At 42.2% G+C, this 14,175-nt stretch overlaps 1 protein-coding gene across 2 annotated transcripts in view; it reads right to left on the reverse strand.

The window, feature by feature from the left end:
- SRGAP1 (SLIT-ROBO Rho GTPase activating protein 1) overlaps positions 9,024 to 14,175 on the reverse strand; it is a 298,498-nt gene continuing 293,346 nt past the window's right edge. For both annotated transcript variants that reach the window (XM_005680226.3, XM_005680227.3), the window contains exon 22: positions 9,024 to 14,136. In XM_005680226.3, the coding sequence (XP_005680283.1) occupies positions 13,759 to 14,136 (378 nt within the window). In that variant the 3' untranslated portion in view covers positions 9,024 to 13,758. The remainder of the gene's footprint in view (positions 14,137 to 14,175) is intronic.

A 14,175-nucleotide genomic window follows, 5' to 3' on the forward strand; every position in this document is an offset into this window, starting at 1 on the left:
TGCTATTTCTTCTTCTGGGGGATCTTCCCCACCTAGGGATTGAACCCATGTCTCCTACATTGCTCTTTACCGCTGAGGCATCACTGAAGTTTATTTTTATCAAACAATATCTAGTAGATAGTGAGTCTTCTGTGCTTGCTTGCGTGTTAGTTTTTTTCTCACTAGTTCGTTAGATTGTTAGTTTATGTTTTTTAAGAAAGATGATTAGCAGGAGTGTATAATCCTTGCAAAGAGGAGACAATGCACCCAGGGAAACTATGTGGAAAGATACTATAATAGTTATAGCAAAAAGGAATGAACTAGGTTAAAGCTGAGATAAAAATTAGTAAAACACTGAATACTGGGGAGGAGGGTGGAATATGTTTTGAAATACAAGAAATTGGATTTAGTTTTTGGGTCTCCTGAGTTTCACGTGTCTAAAGGAAAAATCTGTCTGCTGATGTTCAGCTGAAATGATAGGGAGGGAGAAATCTGAGACTGAGGACAAAGAGGTGAGTAACACAGGGGTTTCCACTCTGGAAATGAGGATGTGCACTTTAATAAAGACTGAAAAATTTAGGTCAAAATTTTCATTTACCTATTACATTGGTGGTGGCGCAGTTGGTAAAGAATCCTCCTGCCAATGCAGGAGACAGTGGTTTGACCCCTGGTCAGGAAAGATCCCCTGGAAGAGGGAATGGCAACCCACTCTTGTATTCTTGCCTGGAAAATTCTACGGACAGGGGAGCCCTGCAGGTTACAGTCCATGGAGTCACAAAGAGTCAGATATGACTGGGCAAGTGCCTTTGGCAAAGAAACAAATGACGTGATTGTAAGCTTGTGTTCTGTACTGTTATACTTTGCTGGCAGTAGTACAAATTTGTGCAGTTTTTCTAGAAAATAGGTTGGCAACATTTATCATGAGCCTTAGAGATGCTTATACCCTTGACCCAGTTATTTCACATTTTGGAATCAGTGCCAAATTAATGATTCAAAATGCAGACAGTGATTATGTACAGAGCTGCTTACTTTGCAGAACATTCAATTGAAAAAACCTGCAAACAAGTGATAGGAAATGATTAAATTATGACACATTTGTATGCTAAAATACTATGCAGCCCTTACAAAATCATGTTTACTGAGACTTGTAATATGAACTGATTTGAGGGAGATAAACCTGATGAGGATACACAATTATATGTAGAATACAAAGTCAACTCTGCTAAAAATAAGCACAGTGTAAGGATTAGAGACCATTGTACTAAAATGCTGCTGGGGATTATTTCTGACTGGGAAATTGAGGCATGGGTTGATGATTTGTAGAAATCCAGTAACTGAGGGTGAATTAGGATCAGATAATAGATTTTTATCTTATTAAAAATTTTCCCTCTTCTTCTATTGTATATGCTAATACTGTTACTAATGCAATCATCTTTGGCTCACAGACCATACCTTCTATTATAAAACCTGACCATGTTGCCTTAAAAAAATGGATGCAGTCCATCCACCAAAGGGTTGGAACCTCAAATCTCATTTTCAAATTAGTTAATATTATATCATTGTATAATTTAGAATATTTCACCAACTATTGATGATGCTTCTCTCTCCCCTTGCAGACATGATTGTTCACTTTCATTTAGAGGGACATGGATTTTCATACCAGAGATTCCCTGGTTAAATCAAAGACAAAAAGATTAGTACAATGCATCATCATTGGAAGCATAATTCATTAGTAGTTCTTCCTTCAGCTGCATACCCAAACAGCTAAAAGAGAGCCCATCACCCCAGGAATACATTGGACAGAAAGCTGATTGGTAAGAAGCAGGCACCCACTAGTTGCCAGAATAGATGGCAAATACCTTGACCTTCTTCAAGATGTTAACATTGAATGAAGAATGTTGTCTCAGGGCTCCAGGAGGACTGGTTTCTCTCCTTTAAAGACACAGACACTCATTTAGATATTCAACCTGGTCCTAGCTCTCTAGCCACTCCTGCTAAGGAGTTAGGTTCAGTTCAGTCGCTCAGTCAAGTCCGACTCTTTGCGACTCCATGAACCGCAGCACGCCAGGCCTACCTGTCTATCACCAACTCCTGGAGTCCACCCAGACCATGTCCAATGAGGTGATGCCATCCAACCATCCCATCCTCTGTCATCCCCTTCTCCTCCTACCCTCAATCTTTCCCAGCATCAGGGTCTTTTCAAATGAGTCAGCTCTTCGCATCAGGTGGCCAAAATATTGGAGTTTCAGCTTCAGCATCAGTCCTTCCAATGAACACCCAGGACTGATCTATAGGATGGACTGGTTTGATCTCCTTGTAGTCCAAGGGACTCTCAAGAGTCTTCTCCAACACCACAGTTCAAAAGCATCAATTCTTCGGTGTTCAGCTTTCTTTGTAGTCTAACTCTCACATCTATACATGACTACTGGAAAAACCATAGCCTTGACTAGACGGACCTTTGTTGGCAAAGTAATGTTTCTGCTTTTCAATATGCTATCTAGGTTGGTCGTAACTTTCCTTCCAAGCAGTAAGTGTCTTTTAATTTCATGGCTGCAGTCACCATCTGCAGTGATTTTGGATCCCCCCAAAATAAAGTCTGACACTGTTTCCCCATCTATTTCCCATGAAGTGATGGGACCAGATGCCATGATCTTAGTTTTCTGAATGTTGAGCTTTAAGCCAACTTTTTCACTCTCGTCTTTCATTTTCATCAAGAGGCTCTTTAGTTCTTCACTTTCTGACATAAGAGTGGTTGTCATCTGCATATCTGAGGTTATTGATATTTCTCCTTGCAATCTTGATTTCAACTTGTGCTTCCTCCAGCCCAGAGTTTCTCATGATGTACTCTGTATATAAGTTAAACAAGCAGGGTGACCATATACAGCCTTGACGTACTCCTTTTCTTATTTGGAACCAGTCTGTTGTTCCATGTCTACTTCTAACTGTTGTTTCCTGACCTGCATACAGGTTTCTCAAGAGGCAGGTCAGGTGATCTGGTACGCCCATCTCTTTCAGAATTTTCCACAATTTATTGTGATCCACCCAGTCAAAGGCTTTGGCATAGTCAATAAAGCAGAAATAGATGTTTTTCTGGAACTCTCTTGCTTTTTCCATGATCCAGCAGATGTTAGCAATTTAATCTCTGGTTCCTCTGCCTTTTCTAAAACTAGCTTGAACATCTGGAAGTTCATGTTTCACGTATTGCTGAAGTCTGGGTTGGAGAATTTTGAGCATTACTTTACTAGTGTGTGAGATGAGTGCAATTGTGCGGTAGTTTGAGCATTCTTTGGCATTGCCTTTCTTTGGGACTGGAATGAAAACTGACATTTTCCAGTTCTGTGGCCACTGCTGAGGTTTCCAAATTTGCTGGCATATTAGGTGCAGCACTTTCACAGCATCATCTTTCAGGATTTGAAATAGCTCAACCGGTATTCCATCACCTCCACTAGCTTTGTTCATAGTGATGCTTTCTAAGGCCCACTTGACTTCACATTCCAGGATGTCTGGCTCTAGGTGAGTGATCATACCATCATGATTATCTGGGTCGTGAAGATCTTTTTTGTACAGTTCTTCTGTGTATTCTTGCCACTTCTTCTTAATATCTTCTGCTTCTGTTAGGTCCATACCATTTCTATCCCTTATCGAGCCCATCTTTGCATGAAATGTTCCCTTGGTATCTCTAATTTTCTTGAAGAGATCTCTAGTCTTTCCCATTCTATTGTTTTCCTTATTTCTTTGCATTGATCACTGAGGAAGGCTTTCTTATCTCTCCTTGCTATTCTTTGGAATTCTGCATTCAGATGCTTATATCTTTCCTTTTCTCCTTTGCTTTTCGCTTCTCTTCTTTTCACAGATATTTGTAAGGCCTCCCCAGACAGCCATTTTGCTTTTTTGCATTTCTTTTTCTTGGGGATGGTCTTGATCCCTGTCTCCTGTACAATGTCACGAACCTCCATCCATAGTTCATCAGGCACTCTGTCTAGCAGATCTAGTCCATTAAACCTATTTACTTCCACTGTATAGTCATAAGGGATTTGATTTAGGTCATAACTGAATGGTCTAGTGGTTTTCTCCACTTTCTTCAATTTAAGTCTGAATTTGGCAACAAGGAGTTCATGATCTGAGCCACAGTCTGCTCCCAGTCTTGTTTTTGCTGACTATATAGAGCTTCTCCATCTTTGGCTGCAAAGAATATGATCAATCTGATTTCAGTATTGACCACCTGGTGATGTCCATGTGTAGAGTCTTCTCTTGTGTTGTTGGAAGAGGGTGTTTGCTATGACCAGTGCGTTCTCTTGGCAGAACTCTATTAGTCTTTGCCCTGCTTCATTCCGCGTTCCAAGGCCAAATTTGCCTGTTACTCCAGTGTTTCTTGACTTCCTACTTTTGCATTCCAGTCCCCTATAATGAAAAGGACATCTTTTTTGGGTGTTAGTTCTAGAAGGTCTTGTAGGTCTTCATAGAACTGTTCAACTTTAGCTTCTTCAGCATTACTGGTTGGGGCATAGACTTGGATTACCATGATATTGAATGGTTTGCCTTGGAAACGAACAGAGATCATTCTGTCGTTTTTGAGATTGCATCCAAGTACTGCATTTCGGACTCTTCTGTTGACCATGATGGCTACTCCATTTCTTCTAAGGGATTCCTGCCCACAGTAGTAGATATAATGGTCATCTGAGTTAAATTCACCCATTCCAGTCCATTTTAGTTCACTGATTCCTAGAATGTTGACATTCACTCCTGCCATCTCCTGTTTGACCACTTCCACTTTGCCTTGATTCATGGACCTAACATTCCAGGAATAACTAAGGAGTAATCTTAATAAAAATCACTATTTTTCACTGTAGAAGGCATGTTTTCTATCCACTGTAGAGATAAAAGTCTACTGAAGAATGATGAACCTCACCGTGATTATTTCCCAAAGGGATCATAACCCTATTTTCCAAAATCGAAAAGGGGATATATGACCCATGGAATGGACTTTGCCATAATTTTTTGCTTCCAGACTTTTGGGCATTTCAGATCAAGCTTGGGAACTTTGTGCGTGAGTCCTAACTACTCAAGGTAGGAGCCAGAAAACTTCCTTTCCTTGCCTTATTCTCACAGGATGCTGGCATATGAGCAGTGGGAGGTGACAACCAGACATCCCCACGTGGAACTCTAATTCAGGAGTGAGGGATGCAGGCACAGATTGGGAGGGTTGTGGCTGGTCGAGGCTCGTGGATTTGAGGATAATAGTGAAGGGTAAGCAGGACAGTGGGGCTTTTCTGGGACAATCCTATTGGATTTGGGCATTTGTTCCTGTGTGTGCTCAGTGATTTCAGCTGTGTCCAACTCTTTGCTATCCTATGGACTGTAGCTTGTCAGGATCCTCTGTCCATGGGATTCTCCAGGCAAGGAATACTGGAGTGGGTTGCCATACCGTCCTCCCGAGGATCTTCCTGACTTAGGGATCAAACTCAGGTCTCCTGCATTGGCAGGCGGGTCCTTTACTACCAGTGCCACCTGGAAAGTCCTTGTTCTGTGGACCAGCCTCTAAATCCACCTCTCAGGTCCAAAAGTGGTACTTACCTGCTTTCAGATAGGTGTTCCATTTAATGGCTGAGTTCAAAGTCATTCTATTATGTTTGGGGAAACATTTTCTTTAAACAGGTGATCTTCCTTTCTTTTTTCATAAATTTGTCCATGTTTAGAGATTCTGCATATCATTCCAAAAGTTTAATCAGGAAGTACTGAAGTATAACCTAAGCATATTCATATAGAATTCTATACAGCCCAGAAATGGAGAAAACTACAGTTATCATGTTATATTTATTGTTGTTGTTCAGTCCCAAAGTAATGTCTGACTCTTTGAGAACCCATTAATTGCAGCAGGCCAGGCTTCCCTTGTCCTTCACTATCTCCTGGAGCTTGCTCAAACTCACGTCCATTGAGTCAGTGAAGCCATCCAACCATCTCATCCTCTGTTGTCCCCTTCTCCTCCTGCCCTCATCTTTCCCAACATCAGGGTCTTTTCCAATGATTTGAATCTTTGCATCAGGTGGCCAAAGTGGCTTCAGTTTCTGCATCGGTCCTTCCAATGAATATTCAGGGTTGATTTCTTTTATGATTGACTGTTTTGATCTCCTTGTTGTCCAAAGGACTCTCAAGAGTCTTCCCTAGCACCACAGTTCGAAAGCATCAATTTGTTGGTGCTCAGCCTTTTTTATAGTCCAATGCTGTGACATCCATAAATGACTACTGGAAAAGCCATAGTTTTCACTATATAGACCTTTGTTGGCAAAGTGACGTCTCTCTTAATACACTGTTTAGGTTTGTCATAGTTTTCCTTCCAAGGAGCAAGCATCTTTTAATTTCATGTCTGCAGTCACTGTCTGATTCCACTTCTTCCCCATATATTTGCCATGGAATGATGGAACTGAATGCCATGATCTTAGTTTTTGGAATGTTGAGTTTTAAGTCAGCTTTTTCATTCTACTCTTTCTCTTCTCAAGAGGCTCTTTAGAATTGTATCATCTGCATATCGGAGGTTATTGCTATTTCTCCAAGGCAATCTTGATTCCAGTTTGTGAGTGGTCCAGGCCTAGCATTTCACATGATGTACTCTGCATATACATTAAATAAACAGGGTGACAATATATAGTCTTGATGTACTCCTTTTCCGATTTGGAACCAGTCTGTTGTTTCATGTCGGTTCTGTTGCTTTTTGACTTGCATACACATTTCTCAGGGTGCAGGTAAGGTGGTCTGGTATTCCCATGTCTTGAAAAAATTTCCACAGTTTGTTGTGATCCACAGAGTCAAAAGCTTTAGCATAGTCAATGAAGCAGATGTTTTTTTGGAATTCCCTTGCTTTCTCCATGATCCAACAAATGTTGGCAATTTGATCTCTGGTTCCTCTGCCTTTTCTAAACCCAGCTTGTACATCTGGAAGTCCTCAGTTCATGTACTGTTGAAGCCTACCTTGAAGGATTTTGAGTATTACCTTGCTAGCATGTGAAATGAGTGCAATTGTATGGTAGTTTGAACACTGAAATGAAAATTGAACTTTACCAGTCCTGTGGCCACTGCTGAGTTTTTCAAATTGGCTGGCATATTGAGTGCAATCCTTTAACAGCATCATCTTTTAGGATTTTTAAAAAGCTCAGCTGGAATTCTGTCACCTCCACTAGCTTTGTTCATAGCAATGCTTCTTAAAGCCCACTTGACTTCACACTCCAGGATGTCTGGCTCCAGGTGAGTGACTACACCACTGTGGTTATCTGGATCATTAAGACCTTTTTTGTATAGTTCTTCTGTGTATTCTTGCCACTTTGTCTTAATGTCTTCTTCTTGTTAGGTCCTTGCTGTTTCTGTCCTTTATTGTGCCCATCTTTGCATGAAATGTTCCCTCGGTATCTCCAATTTTCTTGATGAGATCTCCAGCCTTCCCCATTCTCTCGTTTTCCTCTATCTCTTTGCTTTGCTCACTTAAGAAGGCTTTCTCATCTCTTCTTACTGTTCTTTGGAACTCTGCATTCAGTTTGGTATATCTTTTTCCTTTGCCTTTTGTATCTCTTCTTTTCTCAGCTATTTATGAGGTCTCCTAAGACAACCACTTTGCCTTATTGCATTTATTTTTCTTGGGTTCGTTTTGGTCACCACCACCTCCTATACAATGTTACAAACCTCTGTCCACAGTTTTTCAGGCACTCTGTCTACCAGATCTAACCCCTTGAATCTATTTGTCACCTCTACTGTATAACCATAAGGGGTTTGATTTAGGTCATACCTGAATGGCCTAGTGGTTTTCCCTACTTTCTTCGGTTTAACTCTGAACTTTGCAATAAGGCACTCATGATATGAGCCACAGTCAGCTCCAGGTCTTGTTTTTGTTGACTGTATAGAGCTTCTCCATCTTTGGCTGCAAAGAACCTAATCAGTCTGATTTCAGTACTGACCATTTGGTGCCATTATAGGGCTTCCCAGGTGGCACTAGTGGTGAAGAATCCACCTGCCAGTGCAGGATATGCAGGAGACGGCAGCTCAATCTCTGGGTTGGGAAGGTCCCTTGGAGTAGTTAATGGTGCCCCACTCCAGTATTCTTGCCTAAGAAATCTCATGGTCAGAGGAGCCTGGCAGGCTACGGTCCATGGGGTCACACCAGATTTGGACATGACTGAGCACACAGTTATACTTAGCAACATGGACTCTCCTGAACATAAAATGTCAAGAAAAGAAGCCAGAGAGAATCTAAATACTGCAAGTCCATTTGCAGAAAGTCAAAACAACAGACAAAACCAAACTATGGTGTTACTCGTCAGGATGTTGATTAACTTTGGAGAGGCACAAGCCTAGCTTCTAGGAGGCTGTTACAATGCTGTTTCTTGATCTGGGGGTGGATGCAATAGGGTATCACTTTGTGAAAACTCTTATATTAATGATTTCTATACTTTTCTTTATGTATTTTATGATTCGATAAAAGTTTATTCCCCTCCATTTATGTCATTTTTTTTTTCACATCTCATGAATGTTCCAATCTGACATTTTGCTGATATAATCTGCACATTGTTGATACAGTTTTACAAAGCTATATTATGTATTGCTAGTCCTCAAGAATTTGGGGCAAAAAAAGGTAAGATTGAAGATAAAATATCTATACATGGGGGAATTCTAAACATAGTCTAAACCTGAGGATTGCATTTCTGCATATTCAAATGAATCCCAAAGTCAGCTTGACAAAGTTTACTATGTCAAAAATTCCTTCTCAAAGGAAAAAATTCAATCTGGAATGTTTAGGACTGTGCTTTCTTAGCTGCTTAGTTAAGATCCTCCTGACCTGTTCTCTCACAGGAGTCTCCAAACTATTCTAAAACACCCTGGCTTCATGGACAAGGCGCTATGAATGAGGCACCATTTTCAAATTCACAAACAAAAATGAAAGTGAGATTAAAAACATTAAAAAGGCAGGCAACTCAGCTCTCTAAAGGGTTAATAGTGATGAGAAAAAAAGTAATGGAAAAGTGCAGAGAATCAGACCAAACTGGAAGCAGACAAAGGCAGCCAGCACTATCTTATTTATTATAAAGATACACCGTGAAGAACAGACCTGACTGGATACTGAAGCCTGGAATGGTACATGCGAAAATGTACAGTACTATACAGAAAAGTGCATTGTCACAACAGATCAACAAAACATTTTTTTTTCCCTTCCAGAACTAGAAAAGCATCCCCCTCTACTTTCACCTCAGAGACAAGGAAATGTCATGGTAAGAGGCAGTACAGAGCCCAGGAGGGCAGGATGGCCATCAGCAGCACGTGAGTGGGAGAGGGAGGAGGGTGAGGTTTCGGGGACCCAGAGAGTGACTGTAGGGAGGGAAAGGCACAGTCACGGCTAAGAGGAAAACGATGTCTGATGACCATGACTGACCATGACGGATGAGGACGCAAGACTGGACAGTACTGAGCACCGAGGCATAGGAAGGCGGGCATGGCGAAGACGCTGGGAGACAGGGGAGTTAAGCTTCAAAACACTCGAGTGGGCGAGGAACTGGGTGTGGGGCAACAGTAAAGAGCAAGGCTAAGACTCCTCTAAAATAGAAAGGCACTTTCACATGTACATACTACAGATGTACATTGACACGATTAGGTAACAGTCACAAGCAGGAAGCCACCAGTACTGCAACTGATCAAACCAACAGGGAAGGACAATACTGATTTAATTACGTGGGCAGGAGTTAACTCTTACGTCAATAGGTAAATAGCAGTCTCTCCTGTCACACAGCCACTTACTATACTTTAAACGTCTATAATAACCATCACACTATACATCGAACTTGGATGAATGTTCTAAAGGGGGGCATTCACAAATGCACGGCTTATATATTTTCTTTTACTAAACAGTTTCTAAGATAAGCATTATGGAACCCAGTACAATTATTGAAACATATAAAATTCCCTACGTAATTTTAAGATACAGGTACCATTTTGATTATAATACAGACTCTATTTTTTTTAAAGAAAGTATACTAGGGTGGGTAAGTGAAAGCTCAATTTCCAGTTTGTTTTATTGATCTGAACAAAGCTGTGCCAGAGTCACCCTGCTCCACGCCTGACACCCCAGCCCAGCTGGAGGTTGGCTTTTAGTTCAGGTGCTAGCCTCCATTAGGGAGCTCTGTGGGAAGAGTCTTCACTTCTAAGCTGCCCCACAGTTCCAAGTCTCTATGGGAAGTAACTCAGAGCCAAGACTCAGCCCCCAGCACATTGCTTGCATTCATGGTCTCTCATTACTGTGGTCAGGAATGACATCCCAAATCTGAAGTCTTCCAAACCCAACAGAACCATAGGCTCTTAAACTTTGGATTTCAGAGACTGTAATTACCAAACTAAAGTTTCTTTAGTTCATAGACCCTAGAGGCTATGTCTCATTCCCGAATACTAAGGAGACCTCCATGTCCCTGGTTTTTTTTTTTTTTTCCTTTTTCTTAATTAAATTATGAACCCATTTTTGGGAATGGCAAAAGAACAGACAGAGAACTCATACAATTTGACCCTTGGTGCTCTATATCCATTGATCACTGCTTATATTCATTTCAGTAGATTAAGTGGGACCCTGCTGTACATTATTCTACGGATTGCTCAAGAGGCATCAAAGTCAGATTACATTGTGTGAAAACGTGCAAAATTGTTAAACAATGACATGCCCAACTTGAACATGGAGCTCTACAAAGGGCCATTCAACAAACTGAAATAATTTACAGAACACTCATCAGAAAATATGTTTTAAGAACCACTCACTCTATGCTAATGATTCACTGCAAGCATCCTCACCCAAACCCAAAGGCCAATTTGGTAAATCTACTCAAGTGAGTTCTATGGATGGGATGTGAACATTCAGTTATATCAGCTGTGAATACATATTCTTGTGTAAGTGGAGTCAGGCAATCTTTGTAGAACTTCATTTACCCATCACCAAAATGACTCACTTCCCAGACTGCACATGAGGATCTATGATAAGGTTCCTAAAGCCGGGGTGTAACCTTTTAGGAACTTATTTTCTTTCTTCTCTTCCCATTCCTTGTGCCTTCCCACTTCCCCACTGTGGGCTACACTTGTGGCTGTCAAGAGGACCGCTTGCAGGTAAACCCTTGAAGGAACTCATTGGGTGTTTTTTTTTTTTTGATCCTTTGTGAAGGGGCCACCTTGTCTCATCCTTGGAATCTTAGACTTTTACTAGTAAGGATAAGTGAGTCCTGAGTGAGTCCTTACTCACTCTGAGGTCACGTCCTTTCCTGGGAATTGAAGGGAAAGAAAGCCTCAGGTGACAACAGAGTAATAGAGAGAAGACAGAGACAGGTAAAGAAAGGGAGTGATGGGAGAGTGTTAGGAGCTGTTTCCTGGAAGAAGGCACAGCCTCTGAGGCTCTGAGGTCTGGAGCAGCGTGTCCTCTGCCTTCCAAGGCAGCAGAGTCCTGATGTGGAGGGTGGAAAGGCAGTCCTCATTCCATCACAGGTGTCAACACCAAAGGGACGAGACACTGGGGAAGGTTACCAGGAAGTCTGAAGAAATGGTGTTGCACGAGCAAGAGCTGGAACACTTAAGTTAAAGCTTGTACAAGAACCCTCCCCAAATGAGTAAGTTCAAAACACCTCTTCTCTTTTGATGTCTCGTCCATCAAATAAGGAAGTGGTTTTATAAGAATCTTTATTTTAATTGCTAAAAGATTTAAAGTTTCCTCCACAATTACTTCCACTCCTTTCTCTGTTTCTGTTTCCCTATTGGACAATAGAGAATCAAGAGACCAAAGTGGAATCGAGAAAGAACTGGGAGATTATTCTTAAAAGTTTCAATGTTCCAGACATTTGGGAAGATTGTCCAGAAGGGTTGGTGCTACTCAGAGCTCAGTCCTGGCTGGGTTTCCATGGTTTCCAAAGGTGCTGAAAGACTAATAAAGCTCAAGGAAAAGGTTGGGAGGGTTGCACAAGATGCTGAGCTGGGTCTCTTTATCAAAATGGGCAAAAAGGATGGTTGCAAAAATTCAGAGGTTTACAATACCTGGAAATACCTGAAGTAATTTTTTTCACTTTTTAGTCCATTTGTGAAATCAGGCTGCAGGCAAGCAACCAGCAGTGTGACTTTCAAAGGTAACAATACCTCATAAATAAAACCTCTCTTTGCATTAGAATGATCAGACTGGCAAACTGAGGTAGAGATCAAAGTAACGATCTTGATTTTAGTACAGATCCCCATTTTTTTTCACATTGATGGATTCCCCATTGAGCTGAGAAATCAAAGTCCATACTGTAACTCTTAGGTGGGCATGCGATTGGTTGCCAGTTTAAAATCAAAGTGGTCCAGAGGGATTAGTTCTGGCTATCCATTTTTAGGGGGGAAAAACCCCCAAAGCAAACAAACAAACCCTCTTCATCAATAAGTTCAGTGACAGAGTAGATAAAAGGCTTGCAGATGGTCTAAGTGGCTGCTGATAGAACAGCGGTGATCTGTACCATAGAAAAAAGCAAATTGAGTTCAAGGTATTCTTTTTAAGATAGAGGGGAAACAGAGCATAAATATGGGCTAAAGAAAAACTGTCTATGGGTCAGAGATGTCAGAGAAAGAGGATCCCGATGGATTGCAGCTGATTATGTGAGTGATGTACAGACCAGCTGGGAAAAAACAAAGCAAGCCCTGGTTCCAGGCTGAACAACTGGGAGGAGATCATCGTGGAACCATGGGGTTGTCTTCCCGCCTTGGTCTGGCTCTTACCAGACCACAGCTTGAAGAGACAGCTGGCGAGGGAAGCTGGGGATTCAATTTAGGATCAACAGGCCTCTGCAGCATGTTTAGGGGAACCCAGATCCTCTAGTCAGGGGAAGAGAAGGCCAGGTGAACCAAGCACTTTCTCCATTGCTGAAGAGGCAAACACAGGGCTTCATGGGAGCTGGAAGTTATTTTCTAGGCAACAACAGATCTCTGAAGGAGTGGATAGAATAGGGTAACCAGACAGTCTTGAAAATTAGACTGTTCTAGTCTGTGCTAAATGCAGCGGATGAACTTGGAAACCCTCCTGGGGCCTGATCAGGCTCAGGGAAAGAGTCCAGCAGGAGCTCTGGAGGACTGTCCCCCTCCTCTTTGCCAGATTTAGTTGGCGCAGTAACTGCAGAGGTTCTAGCGCCCCCCTGCTAAGATTTAACTGTTAGGAATCAGACAATCCTACCCATTTGGGCAGTGGGCTGCAAATCCCACTGGGAACAGCCCACTGTGACAACAGCAAGTATGCAGCAAGGGCTGGTCTCAGCCCCGCTGCATGAGATCAGAGGTACTCACTGTCAGCTACTAAACAATACCATTGTCACCTTTCAGCCTCACCCCAAGTGCCACCGACCAACACAGGCTACACTCCAGGGCCTGGCACTTACTTAGATTCTCCTGCCTTGAGAGGCCGGTGTTTCTGACTCACCGGGCTACACTAAGCCTGAAGCACTGTGCAGTGTGCAGGGCAGAGCGGTGCTGTGTTCATTACAAACGGTGCAGCATTGGATTTTCAAGTAAGTCTAAGTGTTTCTATTGTCTTTAAAATGGCATATGTCCAGTTATTAAAAAAAAAAAAGAAATTACAAAATACAAATGCCCGTGTTAATTTAGCTAATCTTAGACATTACATTCGAGAACATAGAAAAGCCAAAAGATCTCCAGTTATAAGCACACGACTAACGCACGTTATGGATTGTTGACTTTTGTCACTAATCCGTCTTCTCTCTTTAATCGTCACCCCAGATGGCCACGCTCAGTTGGGTGTTACATAGTGCAGGACTTGTCTGCTGGACCTTGGGAAGGCGGGGCGGGTCCCACGGTCGGGTTTGTTTTTGGAAGAACAGCAGGTTTCGGCCGAAGGGCTGGGGGCTTCAGCTGCACGCCCATTCTGGGTGCCACCGCAGGCTTGAAAGTACTCAGCGTGTCACTGGAGGAGCTAGTGCTCCGACGGATCTGAGGCTCTGAGCTCCTGAGGGCAACGTTGTGCAAAGGGCTGAGCGATTCCGTGGAGGTGGCGGGGGTGGGAGAGTTTTTCACTTGTTCTAAGGTGTCCAGCACCACGTCGGGGGCATGCTTTGCTGTACTCTGTCTCTCCAGTTCTCGGAGTTCATTCAAAGCAGTGTTCATCGTCTCTTCGATATCCTGTTGAAAAACAAATGACAGATGGTAACCTAGACTTAT

This window comes from Capra hircus, chromosome 5 (genome assembly GCF_001704415.2).
Source record: "Capra hircus breed San Clemente chromosome 5, ASM170441v1, whole genome shotgun sequence".
Lineage (NCBI taxonomy): Eukaryota > Metazoa > Chordata > Mammalia > Artiodactyla > Bovidae > Capra > Capra hircus.